Here is an 18,677-nt window from a genome sequence, read left to right on the forward strand (position 1 = left end):
GTGATGTTAAAAGGGATAGGAACTTATGTATTTTTCCCAAATAAATAAAAATGAATTCTCTTAAAAAAACAAAAAGGTCTTTAAAAAAAAGGAAGAAAGAAAAATATCTTTCTCGGCATGCAGAAAATATTAACCATTGAAATATTTCAAGAAAAGATTTGGGGATAATTACCAACAGACACTCGTGCTGAAAGTTCATTCTCATGGCTTGATTGTGTATGAAAATAGCAACATCCAGCTCTAAGTATGCCAAAGGGAACCTAAAACAAAGAATTCTACCAAACTTAATTCTTTATCAATTTTTCCATTACCTCCTTTTAATTTAAACATGCATACACAAAGAAAGGTTTCCATCTTTTAATTTGCAACATAATATACAGGACTACAACACCATTTCAAGTTCAAATTAGGGGAAATATCACACTCAAATATGCTTTGATTTGACAAGTTGCTGTTACAATACTGAGAAGTTTCATGAAAAAGTTATTTAACAATTTTTAAGATAATCAAATATCTTTTTGCTACATGGGCCAATGCAGTCATAGTAACTTGTTTAAAAATGTAGTATTTTGCACTTCAAATTATTAAAAAAGAATATCAAGATCATATATGTTCTGAATTATTCAAACTCATTCCATTTTTGAAAGATGAAAGTGAACATTCTACATTAAACATTTCATGAGACCACTTCTCCTTTGCACTTACACATAAAAGTCAAAAACTAAAGCACAATTGCCTAAAGACATAGCTATATCTAGAATACACTGGTGTAATCATTAAAGACTACTAGAACTAAATTATCACTTTTATATCAACACTTTTCACCACAACACGTCTTTCCTAAAAAGACAAAAAAATCTTGGGATTTAGATTTCCCTTATTGAACTGAACATAATAGAATTTCTTACATTCTGGCTTTGTAATAAGCTTCAACTCCTTCCAGTAGGAACTATCTACACAGCACAGTGCTACACACAATTATTCCAGTGAGATGTGTATTTAGTTTCACAATATGATCAACACAGTAGTGCCATACAAAGTTTTCTGCAGGTAAAAATGCTAGGAAAGGCCACGGTGGACAGTGCCAGACACTGAGTACAGTAGATTACAGGTACCACTGAGGGCCAGAGGAGACCACAGATTTCAGTCTTTGTTTAGCAATGGAAAAAAGAATAACATCTACAGAAACATAAGAATAAAAATATATAATTCCACTGTTGATAATGTAATTTTCCAGATACTGTTTCTTTTGTTAAATGGGCAAACTAGCTTTACTTCAAATTAGAGAAAGTGAATACAATCAGAATAGGAAAGATTTTCCTTGTTTCCTCATCAAAGGAATGCACTAGGGTTAGCCCGAGGATCTTTCTGGTTCCTGTATCTGTAAGTCAGCCAAACCCCCAGGATCTGGAATTAAAAAAAAAAAAAAAAAAGTTATGTTTGCATATATGTGTTCTATCTACTTATCAATAAAATAACTCTGAAACCTGAATAACTTTGCTTTTTTGTTTGTTCAAAAGAAGAAATTTCTATTTCTTTTTTTTTCAAATGAAGTAAGTAAACCAAATGAGAAGCCGTAAAACAAATTAAAGTATGAACATTGGGGTAGGCCGCACAATTACTGCCCAAAGGCATGTACATCAGGAGCCTCAGAACCTGGGAATATGTTCCTTCCAGGGTAACAGGGACTTCATAGATGTGACTGAATTAGAGAGAATAATCTGGTAAGCTCAATGATACAATTGCAGGGGTTTTCATAAGAGGGAAGCAGGAAGGACAAAGTCAGAAATACAGAGAGAAGGCAGCCCGAGAACAAAGCAAGGAAGCAAAAGGATGCTATACAGTTCTAGTTTTAAAGATACAATATTAAACTTCAACTTTTCTTTTATCTACTTTTTTAATAATAGAAAAATTTGAATTTTTCACTCTAGAGGGGAATTAAATTAAAATAGAATTTATAAAAAACACACATAATAACATTAACCATATATTTCGTATATATATAACATACATGTTATATATATGTGTGTGTTATATATACACCACATATACAAAAATGAAATTCATACATTATCTGTACATTTTCCACATACACACAAAAAAATATCAAAACAAGAAAAGCCTTTCTAGGAATAAAAATCAAAGTTCTAAACCATATAGGAAAAGGCAATAGATTTTAACTACAATAAAAGTAAAATTTTCTCTAAGAAGAAACAGAAACAAACAACAAAAAGTTAGGTAAATGCCAAAGGAACTGAAAGCAGAACAAAGCAAAGCAATGCAAGAAAAAAAGTGGAGGCTAGAGAGGAATTAGTGGAAGGCAGAGAGCGAGAAAGGGAGGTAGGAGGGGTATGGAGTGGGGATCAGGCAGGAGGAGCCCAGTTTAAGACCCACCCTGTACTATGCATACCACAAACATTCCACCCCAAGTTCCCCTTTGAGACTCTGAGGAAAAAAATCCCCTGTTTTGCATATGCTATTTTGAGTTTGTTACATGCAGTTCAAAGAGCCTCAATTAGACAAAAAAGTAAATAAGCAAGTCACAAAAAAAATACAGCCAAAAAAAAAATACGGATATATGGGCAAATTCAGTATCCACTTTTTCAAAAGAAAAAAATGGAATTGCAATACCTTTATAAAAAAAATTAGCAAAGTGACTAAAAATACTTAGTTAGTGCTTGAACCAAAAGTCAATTAAAGCAATATAGTAGTCACCAAAAACCTTTTAAAAATCCCAATATTGGATTATATTTGATGTCTAGAAATATAATCACAGGGCAAAAGATAGGATACAGAAAAACATCTTGTACAAGATAAGATGACCATGGCATTATTTATTATAGTGACATATTAAAGGAAAAATTAAGCAAACTCGTTAAATTCCACCCATACAAAAGACTAAGGGTTTTTCTAATATTCTTTAAAGATACATGTTCACTCTTACAAACAGTCTACCATAGTTCTATAGCGACATATTCAAACTTAATTAAAAGAATTACTGGGTACATGTAATTCTGTTATCTGTTTAAAATAAGAGTATGACATAGTAATCTCATAATAGCAATAATAGGAGTCCCATCATCTTTTTATAATGGGCCATTGTATGTACATATGTGTGTGTACACGCACGCACGCACGCACGCACACACACACACACACACACACACACACACACACACACACACACACACACATATATCCCCATTTTAAAAAGTGAGGGGACAAAAGCACAAAATGCTTGAGAAACTTACCCAAGGCCACACAACTAATAAGCAGCTGCTCTAGAGTTTCCAACCCAAATAATGCAGCTCCTAAGTTCATTCCTTAACCATATGCTCCAGGGTGATAGACCTTAATGTAACCAGCCCATCCGAGAGAAACAAAGCTAACCCAAAGGTTTGCTGCTACAGATAAATATCCTATATATCCGTTTCATGTAATTATCTCCATAAAATACTAGAAGTGAAATTAATGAGTTAAAATTTTTTAAAAAATTAATCTTTATGTCAATTCAGAAGCATCAAAAAGTATGCACAGGGCTAGCGAGATAATTCAGTGGGAAGAGCACTTGCCTAGCATGCCACCAAAAGGAAAAAAAAAAAGAAAGAAAGGAAAACTTGTGCACAGATATTGAGAGTTTAAAAAGAAAAGACACTGAGCATACACCTATAGTCCCAGTTACTTAGAGGGGTAAGCCATGAGAACTGCGTGAGCCTAGGAGTTCAAGGCTAGGTTGAGCAACATAATGAGACCCTATCCCAAAAAATATAAATTAATTAAATTGAATTTAAAAATAAAAAAGGGAGCTGAAGTTGTGACTCAGTGGTAGAGCACTTGTCTAGCATGTGTGAGGCACTGGGTTCAATTCTCAGCACCAAATATAAACAAATGAATAAAATAAAGGTCCATCAACTTGTAAAAAAATATTTTAAAAAAGAAAAGAAAATGCTTTAAAAAATAAAAAAGAGCTGGTGATGATTCAGTATCCAGTTACATGATAAAGTATGAAACTTCTCTCTAACTCCATAAAAAAAAAAAAAAGAAGAAGAATTATAACTAAATTTTCTTGAGAGAGACACTAAGGAAATAATATTATTTAAAAATTATCAAATAATATTTCTGTGGTTTTTCTTATAGACATTTATACTATATAAAATTTATAATTAGTATGGATATATTAATAACAAACATATATTCATGAGGAATTAATAACAGAGGCAACTGTAAGTTTTGGAAAGCCAGGAACATAGGAGAATGGAGGGTAAAGTTGCAAGGCAATTTTTCAAAGCATACCTTTATATATATTTTTTTACATATATATATTTAGACACACATAATTAATATATATTAAATAATATAAATATGCAACCTATTTCAAAATTAATTTAAAATTGAAATTTATCATGCAAATCTGAAAAAGAAGAGACCCTAGAGATAATTCAGTCTATTCAGACTTATCTTATTTGCCCATTAAATTTTACATAATGGAAAACAGATCAGATATTTTACACTGTCATAAAGTTAAGGCTAGATTGATGGGATATTCTGATTCCAAGCCAGGGGTCCTTTGTTACACTGTAAAAATCAGTTGACCCACAGTAAGGTGCAATACCATATTCTCTTACCATACAAAACAGGACTCCCTATGACAAGAGGGAGAAAATACTGCGGATTTTGCACATACCTCTGTAAAACTGAAAAAGAGGCCAATGCCACCCACAAATCTCAAAACTTCTCCAGCATATTCTCCTATTATTGGAGCACAAAGCGAGCACTTGTGGCTGCTTTGAAAACAGCTCTGTATCAATTAAAGAAAAGACATGTTATTTCAAACTACATTTATAAAGAGCATATACAAAATGCACACGCACACTAAATTAGGGTCTGGGCATGTTACATCCAATTTGGGACATTGGTGTTTTAGTGGTATGCAAATTTTTAAGATAGTCTCCTCATGTACATGCCCTGTATTTGCTTCCCCCTGTGACTGGGACATGAGAACAAGATGGGGAAGACACCCCCACATTTAGGCTGCATTCTGTAATACTACTGCTTAACAGAAGGAAGAGAGAAAAGAGGGTAGTTCTGTATTTCCTCACCTTGGAAGTGTATAGCCGGCTAAAAAATCCCACTTTAATATAGACCATTCTTCTTCTCCTGTCCTGATATGCTTCAAAAAACATATTATTTATATACCTCCTCTAAATGTCTAAGACTGATCATACAGTGCTCTTTTACAACATGTTGAAGGAATAGTCAAATGAGAAAGAATTAGGAGTGATAAACCAAAGCTTGTTTATCTGACTGGGCCCTGGAATATTCAGCATTCTCAGGATTTTGAGAACAGGCAAATGCTACAAAATGTATGTGGAATACGATAGTTATATGTAAAGCAATTTTGAAATACAATTCAGTACCAGTGTTGTGGGAGGGGCTCAGACCCAGGAAGTAAGGTTCGGGGCTCAGCAGGTAGAAGATATAAAACTCAATTAGGACAGTAGACATGCTTTATTCAGAGGTGGCAACATCCTCCAGCCTATAGCTAGTTCCATTTTTCCCCAGTCAGTTCCAGTTAGCCCCTCAGTTTTTTCATAGGCCCCTTTTATATGCAGGCCAAACAAAGAAGGCACACTGCCAACAGGTTACGTAAGTGGGAGCATGCTCACAAGCAAAATGTCTATGACCTTGAGTATATACGCTGATTCAGAGTGTTTGTGGCCTAGACTAGACAAGCTCCATCACTTATGATTATTAAAAGCCACTGTTAGTTTCATCTCATATTGAGGTGGCAATAAAAGTCTTTCCCAGCCATGTCCAACTGTCCAGGGACATAGACTGGATTCACCAGGGTTGCCTGGTAGTAGAACTGACAGGTACCTCTGTGACTATAACATAGCTGGTTCCCAGCCCTGGGTACACACTAAAAACACCAATCTGCCAGAAGCTTCAGTAAGGAAGCCTAACTATAATCATTTGGGGCTTGCCTCAATAATCAGAAAGTCTATTTTTTATGACAATTATTATTCATTTGTATATAATGAATTTATACACACACACACACACACACACACACACACACACACACACACACACTTTATATATACTGTAAACTTTGGACTTACAGCCAGACAGGTGTCATTTGGGTTAAAACTTCGGAACCCACAGCAGTTTAAATTTCTCTGGATGTCATTTCGAGCACTTGCTGTATTGTTCCAACCAACCTCCAGAAGCTGACTCTAGGAAATGCATTTAATATGCATTAAAATGTGTCATCTCTGCATCAATGTGTAAAGCTAGAGCCCACAGCTTTTAGTATTGAGTGTACATAAAATACCCTACAAGACCATCAAAACTTTTCAAAAACTAAAGCACTATTTCTATGAATGAAGAAGTCTTAATTTTCACATGCAAGTTAAAAGAAGCACTTGCTTCAAAGGCATAATTTTGAATGTAATGCGATAGAGTTTCTGTTGTTCCAAGACAGAAACCTATATTTCTCTACAAATTAGAGCTTGAAAAGAGTAGTTGCTAGAATTGAACCACAAATATTTTGGAGCAAATGTTTCACTACAAAGCGGTGGGTAAAGGCTAGATAAACATGCTTTAACAGTGCTAAATTTTACCCAGTGAGATCTAAGGATACAAAATCCAGCACACCTCCTGGTATCGTCAACTCTAATCAGTCCCACTCACACAATCAGGAACAGGAGAGCACAGCTCTCCAGAGTGAAATAGCATTCTGGGCAAGAAGAAATGCTTTACACTCCAACCATTTCTTCCCCCTTTTTCATACTCAGACTAAGTAGTATAATAAAGTAGCAGGAAAAAGTATTTGCTTACCTGTTGCTCCTGGTTCAGGGCTAAACAAGCACAAGAGACAGAAAACTGAACAATAAATACAAGAAGGAGAATAATCATATACTGAAAGTTAAACGTTAAGGACATTTCTGAATACTCTTAAAATAGCATTAATCAGTGGGTACTGGCACACTTTAAAATGCACTGGCAGCAGTTCACCCAAAAAATAAAACAAATGATGCTTTGAGAAAGTTCAAGAAGGATATGTATACAGAAAAATAAAATTGATAATTATATAAATAAAAACATTTCTATCAGAATTTTATCCAAATTAAACAAAAAGTTTTACATACATGAAACAAAAAACAAATATAGACAAACACATATAAGCTTTCTTAATTTTTGTCTAAAACATACACTGTTAAATTCTCAAACATTATTATATTGGAAAAAACCTAGAGGTTCACCGAATCACTTCAATTTAACTAAATTAGCAATACATAAGTAAGATTATAATGAACTTGCAGAATACAGTCCAAAGCGACAAGGAGTAAGTGGGGACATGTAAACATACAATAACTTAACCCTCAGAAATGTTCCTAATATCGGTAGAACAAATGTGCACCAAGCTTCTTGGGAGTTGCTTTCTGGCAATTAATAATTTTCTAATAATGACATTAAATTAGCTGTAGTCATCAAAATAGTAATCAATAATAAGAGTGCAACCCAACTGGTGCACAAGTCCCAATTTTAAAAAAGGATACAAAAAATAGCAACACCTGATGGTGTTTCACAGCTCCGATCAGCCCCACTAGTGCAATCAGAAACAAGAAGATGCCCACTGCAATGACCACACCAACCACTCGGAGACTGGAAATCAGCCCGAAGCCGATGCCCCAAGCAGCAATTCCAATAAGCAACAGACTAACCAACTGCAAAAAAAAAAAAAAAAGGGGGGGGGGGCACAGGGAGGAGAGAGAAAGAAGGGAGAAAATGTCAATTTCCATAATATCAACATTTTTAAGGTTAATTAGATCTTATTATCTTTCAAATAATTGCTAATATTCAGTACAATGGTCCCTCAGTATCCACAGGAGATTGGTCCCAGGAACCCCCAAAGATATCAAAACCTAAGCATTCTCTATTTTCATATATAATGGTGTGGTAATTTTATATAACCTCTGAACACACTCTGATATACTTTGAATCATCTCAAATGCAGAATCTTTCCTATGTAAAATACTGGTTTATTAGACAAGTTATACAATTACTGGTGTATTTAGCAAAAGTGCTAAATACTGTACATTTATCTGTATACAATATAAATGCTACATAAATAATTGTTATAGTGTATGGGTTAAAGGAATAATGACAAGAAAAATGTTTGCCCAAGATGCAATTTGTTTTCTGAATATTCCTGATCCACAGCTGGTTGAATATGGAGGGATGACTGTCTTAGAAGACATACAAAGGATTTCAGTGGATATTGTTTAAATAAATTATATTAATTCTCAATATGCTTTAGACTAACAATAATCTATAATAGTAACAGGGAGCCTCAGAAGTCACCTGATTTACTTAAACCTAAACACCTGCTACCTAAGTTTATGAAGTAACAGCATACATAATACTCCTAGACATCAATATACCTCAGTCCAGTGTAATCATGTATTCACATAGAACTTGCTCACTGGACTATATCCCTCTCCGCCCTCCCAGCTCCCAAAAGACTGACTGAATCTCCCCCTCCTCTGGCAATGTACTTTCCATGAGTTTGGTTAGACTGTTTCTATTACTACACTCAACATTGTTTCCAAGCCTCTCTCCAGGAGTAAGGTCACTTCCGAGTAAAGTCCCATGTTTACCTCCATGTATTTCCAAAGCTCATCAAAGGCCCTGATCCCTGGGGAACACTCAAAAGTTGCTCCTAGAACTGTCACTGAAATGAAATGCTTTAGATGTACATAAGAATTCATAGAGAAAGGCAGAAAATGCTTAAATCTCCAAAAGGATGAAAAGCATGTAAAAGATTTTTAGCTACTTAGAATGAAACAGCATTCTGAGCAAGAAGAAATTATTTTATACTTGAATCACCAGGTAAAGAGGTTGAGCCCATGTCTAATTGATTTGAACCTGTAAAATTCAAAGCTACAGTCATTTCTTTAAAATAACAAAGGCTAACTGATAGAAGATCGGCTTCATCAGGTATCAGGGAAGAGATGGAGAAGGGTTGAAGAGCAGGAAACCTGAACAAGCACCTTCCATGAACTTGTGATCAACCACGTACTGAGCAATGGTGATGAGTTAATACCGAGTTTGGAGGAATCAAAATATTAAAAAATATATTTTGTAGCACTACTTAAAGGCCTGGTAGAGACTGTTTAGAAATATAAAAATTACCACTTAGTCAATGGATCTTTTTCTGCTCAAATGCAGAATCTTTCCTATGTAAAATACTGGTTTATTAGACAAATTATACAATTACTGGTCTATTTAGCAAAAGTGCTAAATACTGTACATTTATCTGTATTTTAATTCAAAATTGTAATTTTGTATATTTGCCATATAGAAACAACTTGAGAATAAAAGAAAGCATCTTTAACATGATAAAATCAAGCTTCGGAGCTACAGACTTGGTGGTCTCCACTGCAGCAGGCACACACAGAAAGCATTCATTTTTAGAGAAACAGGGGAGTCAAAAAGCTCTCACAAACTTTGGCACTCCAGAAATTTGTCTAGTGCCTTCCTCAACTGCTCCTTATCAGCAGGCCCATTTGCTTCTGTTTCATTTTTATCATCCTCACCCGTCTTCTCACACTTTAAACAATTTGGGATGGAGAAAAAGTCCTCTGCCCCTTCACAAGTGAGCTTATTTCTGACTTTGTGATTTCCAAATATATCATATTTCCTTTCACGAGGTGTAAAAGGCAGAAGCCTGAAGGAGGTGTGAAGGAAGAAGGGCTGGAGATGCTGGGACGGGCCTCGCCTTCAGGAGGTGACAGGGCTATGCTTAGCATATTGGTACCAAACAAGGGAGATGGCCCACACTTGCACATATTAGAGTAGCTTAGCAGTTATAGATCTCCAGAAAAATAGAAGCAGGAGGAGATATCTATGTTTATATCTAATTGTCAAGCGAAAATGAGAAAAGACAGAGGTAGAGAAATTTTAAAGAACTGGCTCATACGATTGTCAGGACTGGCAAGTCAGCAATTTGTAGGGTAGGCCAGCAGGGTGGAAACTCAGAATTTCTTCTTCCTCAGGAAACCTCAGAGGTTGCTTTTAAGGTTTCCCACCAATTGGATGAGGCCTACCAACACTGATTGCAAATGTCAGTCGTACCTACAAAATGCCTTCAGAGCAATCTCCAGAGTAGGCTTTGAACAAACAAGTAGGCACCAGAGCCTATCTACAATCTGACACATAAAATTAACCATCCCTTGGCTGGAGCTATAGATCAAGGTAGAGTGCTTGCCTTGAATATGTGAGGCACTGGGTTCAATCCTCAGCACCACATAAAAATAAATAAATAAAGATATTGTTCATCTACAACAACAACAACAAAAAAAAATTAAAAAAAAAAAAACAACCATCCCTCTGGACAATAGAGTCCTGGATGCTTTATTTACAAGTTCTATTAAATTCATGAACTACTAACTCTTTATTTCATAGACCACCACTTTATTTTTCATCTTAGTCTTAGAGACAAAAAAATAAATAAATCAGACATATGAATAATCTGATATCAAAAAAAATGTTCTAATGCCATAGAATCCCTTGGGAAACCATACAAAATCCCTACTATGTAAGTGAAATTCTTAAACATTAAAAATATTAAAGGTTAAATATTCTTAAATGCTAAATTAAAAGCCAATTATTCATCAACAAATATACCAATTGTGTTCTAAACACCAGAGACCAAACATCCCAACTACAACAGGAATTAGCAGTTTCTCTTCAAATGGCCAGAGATTTAGTATTTGGCTTTGCAGATCATATGGTCCCTGCCATAACTATTCCATTTTGCTACTGTATGCAAATAATATGGTATGCAAGCTGAGACAATACATAAATGAATAAAAAGGGTTATATTCCAATAACATTCTATTTTTAAACACTGAAAATTGAATTCACATAATTTTCATGTATCACCAGTTTTTTCCACCCATTAAAAGTGTAATACTGTTCTTTGCTAATATGCTATTTAAAAAAAAAAAAAAAAAAAAGTAGGCAGTAGAATAGATTTGGCCCAAAGGTCAGCACTTTGAAAATGAAAAATTACAACGGTGCTAAGACTAATTGTTACATCACACATTTTTTTTAAATGGGTCAGAATATAGGACAATAATCTCCTCCCCTCCCCCCACAAAAAAAATCCAAAATCCAGATAAATAGGTGAAAGACTACAAGAGTGAGAAAGTAGAGAGTAAACCAATAATAAAAAAAAAGGCCACTGTGAATATTATCTTATGTAGTAAAAGAATGAACACTATTTATATGGCAAAAGATGTGACTAAATTAAAGATCTTAAAAGGAGAAGATTATCTTGCATTATCAGATGGGCCCTCAATGTCATTGAAAGATTCCCTATGAGAGTAGGGCAGAGAGGTTTTCTGAGTCACACAAAGGAGGTGATGTAAACAAACTAAGGAACAAAAGGCAGAAATTGATGTAGGTGCAAGCCAAAAAATGCCTGCAGTCACCAAAACACAAGATGCAAGAAACAAATTCTCCCTCAGGGCCTCCAAAGGCAGCCTCACCCTGCCGGTACCTTGTCAGACTTCTGGTTACCAGAACTATGAGAAAATACATTTCTGGTGTTGTAAGATTTGTGATAATTTGCCCCAACAGCTCTGGGAAAGAAATATAAAACAATTTTCACCTTGGAGTTGGACAAGTCAGGAACCTCTGTGACAGAAACTGTCTGATATTTTACTATCAATGTGACCCCAACTATATGGCCATGTTGAAATACTCAGGTATCTGTCAGCATCCTCCCCATAAACCAAACCTTTGAAACTAATAGCAGCATTTCAGTAAATGAGAAATTTGGTCAATTCTCACTTAATGGCCAACTAACAGGCTCATTAATGAGAAACTACTCCCCTCACCACTTTTTTGTTTGTTTGTTTTAAGATTCAGGGTCTTGAATGCTGCCCAGGCTGACCCCAACCTCCTGGACTCAGCCTCCCTAAGACCTAAGACGCAGCCCTATAGCATCTTGCTCCGAAAAATTAATTTTTTTCAACCAAGGGTGGAGGGGAGTACTAGTCCAGTTCTCTGATTAGGCAGTGTGCTATTATTAAAATGTTATCTAGAACATTCACAAGGATCTCTGCTCTAATTCCCCCCACTCACCCCCAACAATAGTGAAAAGAAGAAGTTGTTCCCTTCTTTAACTGTGTAGGGATTCCTCACCAAGGTGATTCTGCTGTTTCTTCAACAGGTTTTAGTACATCCTCATTATTCCTATCAGGCAATCTTTCAAAACCAGTGAAGATTCCAATCATCGCTTGAATAAATTACCACAAATGCAGTGACTTAAAATAACACCGATTTATTTCTCTACAGTTCCAGAGGTCAAAAGACCTGGAGAGGTTATCATTGTTATATCAGTCAGGCTGCACTTCTTCAGAAAGTTCCAGGAGAGAATCTGTTTTCTACCCTTTCTAACTTCTAGAGGTTTCCAGCATTTCCTGGTACACAGTCCCTGTTCCCCATTCAAAGTCAGCAGTGTGGCATCTTCAAATCTCAGACTACAATCCACTTCTCTCGGCACATCTCCTTTTCTGACTCTGACCATTCTGCCTACCACCTATAAGAACTTTTGTGATTCTATAAGTCTTTTCAGATGATCCAGAATAACCTCCCCATCTCCAAGGTCTCAATTCATTCAAATCTTCAAAATCCCCTTTGCTATGTGAGGTAACATACTGGCAGGTTCCCAGGATTAGGATGTGGACTCCCCTGGAGGCAAGCAGCACTCAGTCTACCACAGAGAATAAGAACATGGGCAATTGAGTTACCCTAGAATCTTTCCTGCTACAAATATTTCAAAACCTCAAAGAAGATTGTAACATTTTATTGAAATATATATGTGAGCTCCAAGTAACCATGGGAAATCCCAGAGATCAGAAATGAAAGAAGAACTGAAACCTCAAGCTGTAAGCAGGCAACTGGTGAGGTGGGCCCATGAGCGGGTGGGGAAGGAGCTCCTAGATCACAACAGTCCTTGAAGGAGAAGGACTTTGCTTTCAAGCCAAGCAGAACTAGGAAGTGGAACTGAGACCACACAGCTAGGAACTCCAAGAAGCTATTTTCTCAGTGTAAAATGTTATTAAAAAAACAACTAAACATCCAGGAAGACAGCAAAGATTTTTTTTTTTAGACTCTTCACAAAATCTACAAGAAAGAGAAGCACCACTCTACATTTGGAGTTTAAATGCATACTACCCCATGCATGCAGAAATTTTCATGCCAAGTATTTTAGAAAAAAGCTGATCACAGATTGTGATGGCATTTTGTGGAAGAAAAACTCATAGAAGCAATTCCAAAATGCCTCAGGAGGAACATTATCAAATGCCAACTCCAACACCATTCCCCAAAATTTTGTTAAAAAAGTAATTATATACACCTATGTGTGACCACTGCTAACCTTAGCAAAAACTACAAAACCCAGGAGAAAAAAATAAATAACTATAAGAGATGCAATATACACAGAACAATTAGAGTTTCCAAGAACTTTAAGTGAAAAGAAATAAATGACACTATATATACTTAAGCTAATATACTTAAGCTAACTAAATAGATTTAAGAAGGAGGAGAAGGAGGAGCAACAATACAATTTGAAAAAAACAAAACTATATTTTTAAAATGCACTCAAAAAAGAGCCAGGGCTGGGGATATAGCTCAGTTGTTAGAGTGCTTGCCTTGCATGCACAAGACTCTGGGTTCAATTCTAGAACCACCAAAAAAATAAAATAAAATAAAGCACAAAGAAGAAACATAGTAGAAAAGATAAAAACATAACTTAAAAAGAAAAAAAAGAACAATGGACCTTAAGCAAAATTATTTTTAAGAAAAAGAATAAGAGTAAATACCTTAAAATTTCCGTAACAAATAGCTATCAAAATTTCAGAGCAAAAATCACTCAGTGACAAAACATAAATACTTCCTTCAAAACTCAAGAATAAATTCACCTCTTCTACACAGCACTGTAGCAAGGTCTCAGACAACTGAGAAAGAGTGAACAGGAAAAAAAAATGTGTGGGGCACCAGACACACTGCTGACATTATTCACAAATTAGCACAAATATGTAAACAGAAAATCCTAAACATTTGCCAATTACTAAAATTGATAAGAACCAGCAAAATTGCTATAATAGGATCAATATGCAAAAGTCAATAGCATGCTGATTCAACAAAAATATTTTTAAAATATTTTTCTTAGGATTCAACTTGTAATAGGCCCCCAGGGTACAAGGTACATACAAATAAATTTAACAAAAGCAGCATAAGACCTTCTGGAGCAAATTGTGAAATGAATTGAAGAACATGATAAAGATCTAAATTAAGAGCTATATCATGTGCATACAGGAAGGGACACTCACAATAGGGCACTAACTCATCCCCTTCTAACCCACAAATTCAAAGTAATTCTAGGCAAAATAGTAGGGTTTTAATTCATGTGGTGGAAAGAATGGCACAAATGAGCTGGGAACATTCTGAACATTAAGGATAAATGCCCGAATTTACTATACTTTTTTTCAACCCTGTACTGTCACCAGCTCCACGTAGAAGAAATGTTCCTGGGGGCAAATCACACCTTGCTAAGTCATTAAATACAACTGTCCTGAACTCTGCCTTTAACTTTTCATCCTATTCTGGAAACTTTATGCTTGATTCTGCATCTTTTGGGAATACTTAATTCTTTAAACATTAGTAAAAATACGTACATACATGAAATTAAAAGAGCCAAAGAAGCGCTGGGCACGGTGGCACACCTATAATCCCAGTGACTCCACAGGCTGAGGCAGGGGAATCACAAGTTCGAGGACAGGATCAGCAATTTAGCAAGGCCCTGAGTATCTTAATGAGACTCTGTCTCAAAATAAAAACTAAAAAGAGTTGGAGATGTGAGTCAGTGGATAAACACCTCTGGGTTCAATCCCTGGTTCAAAAAAAAATCAAAAGTGAAGAAGTTAAAAACCATCCTAACAAAAGTCAAAACTTACTTTAATGGTTCAGTAATTAAAACCAGGACAGGCAGATCTAAATAAGTCAACAGCGTGGTGTTTGAGAGAGCTGGAATTCTAAATCAGTAGGGAGATGGCTTCAATTAGCAGCTCTGTGACAATTACTTTCCATTGTGAAAGAGGATAGGATTAGTCCCTACCTCCTCCAATCAACTTAACCCTAAATAAAAAAAGCACAACTTGAAAGTTAAAAGAAAAAAAAAGTGCAGAGAATATTGTAATAACCTGTAGTTAAAGAAATATTTTTAAACAAGACTCAAAAAGGCACACACTAATATGAAATTTGATGTATGAAAAAAGTATTCTAAATGTTTTACATTTATTAACCAATTTAATCTTTATAACAACCCTAGGAAGTAAGTTGTACTATAGCTTTCATTTCCCGGATGAAAACAAATTGTTCACAGAGATATTAAGTAACTTGCCCAAGGTTACACAGCAAGTAAGGAGTAGAAGTAGAATATAAACATAGGCTTTCTGGCTGCTGATTCTGTACTATTACCCACTGTATACCGTGACACATGTTAATTTTTTAAAATTTTATAAAATGAAAGATACAGCAAATATAGGATAAGCCTAGGACTAAACATCTCCAACCCTTACAAATCAATTTAAAATGTGAAAAAGTACCCTGAAGAGTTGTCAAAGGTAATAAGAGGTCATCCACTGAAGAAGAATCCAAAAGGACTACACATGGAAGATGTTATTATTCACTAAAAATCAGAAAATAAAAAAATACATCCATGTGCATGAACTCACATGCACCAGATTGTCAAAAATTAGGTCCAAGGACCCCAAAGCCATGGGGATCCAGAAACCTTACAAACAGAAGTATGAACTGCTGTTGCTACTTTATAGAAAAATTTGGCAGGAAAGCTAAAGATGTGTATCCCATATTAACACTGCAATTCTGTTTCTAGGTTAATCCCCAAGAGAACCATGCATTTCACCAACTAGCTATACACCAGGATTCTGCCGCAGCCTTGTTTGTAACAGGGAAAAGCTGAAAACAACCTCAAACTCGTGATGAGGATTCATAGACTCTGGTATCATCACACAACAGAACCCCAAATGACTTTTTAATCTATTCCTATGAAATAATAATCTTCAAAAACATAAACCAGATAAGCTGTACAAATACAGATGAAACATACCATTTGTATATATTTCAAACACAAAAAACACTCAGTATTCTCTATGGAGTTCAATATGTGAAGTTGTCACAGATGTCATAAACCTACAGATATTGACTTCAGGACAATGAAGTCCTGAAGAGGGGGAAACAGGCAGGGGCTGGAGAGGGGGCCTATCGCACCACTGCAATCCTTCACCTTTCAAAACAGGGGCCTGGCAGAGTACCAGCATCTGCGAAGTCTCTCTGGTGGGTTCACAGGACTCTAGCATGTTATTTTCTGTGCATATCAATTACTTTCTAATTAAACTAGAAAAAAAAAATTAAAACTGCTTCTTACAAGAACACCAAGTCTAAATTCTGCTTTTTTGGCTTTACTCTACAAATCAGTCCATTTTTTCCTCATCTAGCCTTCGTTCCTCCCATTTCCCATACCCAGTAATTTGAATGAAGATAGTGTTGCTTTTCTTTCAAATATTTTGTGTCAATTCCAATCTGAATCATCAAGTGTGGCCCACACTCCCTCCTCTAATTTGCTCCCACTTAGAAAAAAAAAAAAAACAAGCTTTCAAATGACGGTGGTACATACAGACCTGAAAGCAGCAGGAAATAATTTCTTGAGTCTCCACACATGTGTGACAAAAAGTCCATCACACTTGGTCTCAAGTATGAACACACAAGTCATTTATAAGAGCCATCAAAGGTAGTATAGAACAGAGTCAACTGTTTAATCCAAAAACAAATTTTCCATCACTATAACAGTGAAATTGTATCAACATGAACTTATTTGAGATGATCCATTTTATCATTAGACTCCCCAAATATTTTTCATTAAAAAAATTGAAAACAATGTATTTATGTGTAAGAGTGATATTTCTATGACACAACAAAATCTCCCAAATGTTCATAACTTGTTTAACTTTTTAAGTTAAAAATAGCATATAAAAACTTTAAATATGCCCCTAAGATTTGATTACTGGTATTTTGTTAACTTTTACTAAAGGAGATCCCTTTAAAGATAATAATGAAACAATTTATTTCTGAGCAGTGGTAATTACATGTTATCATTGGTTTGCAATTTTGAAGAGGAGGTTAAAAGAATTCTTACAAACTAGTGATCTAAAAATTATTGATTCAAATAAAATTAATCCTAACTGCATAATTAAAAAGTCTAAGCTTGTCACTGCAACTTGGTAGACAAAGGAACTGCAAAGAATCCTTTGTTCAATTATAATAACAGTTTCCTTATGAAACCAATTGTAATAGAAAGTAAATTTAGACCCATGACAAATAGTTTCCTTCCTTTGGGAGACAGAATGCTGATAAAAACAGATTATGGATCTGTTAACTCCTTGATAGTGATGTTTTTATGAGCAGGAAGCACCGACCTTTCCTGTTTTCTCTTTAAAACAAAGAAAAGTTGACCATATAAAAAGAGCTTTAAGAGAGAGTTAAAAAAAAAAAAAAAAAGCTGTAATGGAAAAGGCACACCACAGCAAGATTATAAAAGTGTGTAAAACTGTTACAGCTTCACCAAGCAAATCCCAAAGATGTATACAGCAGTGGCAAAACTACCAGCACATGCAAGAGTAGATTCTGAAGGTAAATAAATAGAATCCCATGCAAGAGATATAGAGATCCTCAGCCAGTACCTGTAAGACAGCACAAAAACACAGAACCCCAGGACACAAAGGTACTTGGTCAGTCATCTTAATGTAACCCTTCATTTTAGAGGTGAAGGCATCACAGTAGCAAGGCGACATCCAAATGATGCAGTGGTAGAGTTGTAGCAAACTTCCTGTTTGGTGCATTTTTCCCTCCACATAAGACTATATCATAGTGCCTAGCAATGTACTTAAGGAATAGTTAACACAATATCAAAAATGCCATTACAATGTATAAGAAATTGCAGTTCTTGCTCTGTAACCCAGATCAATATGTTTGAATAGCATCTTTTTAATTTACCTCCTATGAGATTTGACTTCACAGTAATGTGTAAAAGAACAATAAATCCCTCTAATCATATTACCTTTCCATTAGTTAACTACCAAATGCTATCGTGCCCTTTTTGTGTTTTATTATTCTTTTATCTAAATAAAAAATTCTGCCACATACACCTACATTCACACACAAACACAAGAGTACACACTGGGTTACCTAGACTGGAGGAGGAAGACATTCTCCTTAGAATGGAGAGACTTTATCTCTGAGGTCACTGTAGTAAACAAGAAATGTTTAAAACTAATCAACTATGTGTTCATGCTCCTTTTGGACTGATACTTGAAAAAAAAAGAAAAGAAAAAGAAAAATAGATACACAAGGTTCTTTATTATCTAGCATTAAGTGTTAAAATGTTAAACCATGACACTGTCTTTCAAATAAAGAAGAAATTTCTAGAATATTCTAGAATTAAAGAGAACCAAACAATTGCTGCCCAGAAGAAGAAGAACCTTTGTAGTGGACATACATCACTTTTGCAACTTAGTACATAT

At 35.3% G+C, this 18,677-nt stretch overlaps 1 protein-coding gene across 1 annotated transcript in view; it reads right to left on the reverse strand.

Moving 5' to 3' along the window:
* Positions 1-343: 343 nt before the first annotated feature.
* The window catches only part of Tspan13 (tetraspanin 13), a 29,564-nt gene continuing 11,230 nt past the window's right edge, over positions 344-18,677 (reverse strand). Inside the window, exons 2-6 of the mRNA XM_005328778.5 lie at positions 7,563-7,730; positions 6,841-6,921; positions 6,123-6,236; positions 4,685-4,798; positions 344-1,407 (exon numbers count right to left, since the gene is read on the reverse strand). Coding sequence (XP_005328835.1) covers positions 1,333-1,407; positions 4,685-4,798; positions 6,123-6,236; positions 6,841-6,921; positions 7,563-7,730 — 552 coding nt within the window. The 3' untranslated portion in view covers positions 344-1,332. The remainder of the gene's footprint in view (positions 1,408-4,684; positions 4,799-6,122; positions 6,237-6,840; positions 6,922-7,562; positions 7,731-18,677) is intronic.

This window comes from Ictidomys tridecemlineatus, chromosome 2 (genome assembly GCF_052094955.1).
Source record: "Ictidomys tridecemlineatus isolate mIctTri1 chromosome 2, mIctTri1.hap1, whole genome shotgun sequence".
Classification (NCBI taxonomy): Eukaryota; Metazoa; Chordata; class Mammalia; order Rodentia; family Sciuridae; genus Ictidomys; species Ictidomys tridecemlineatus.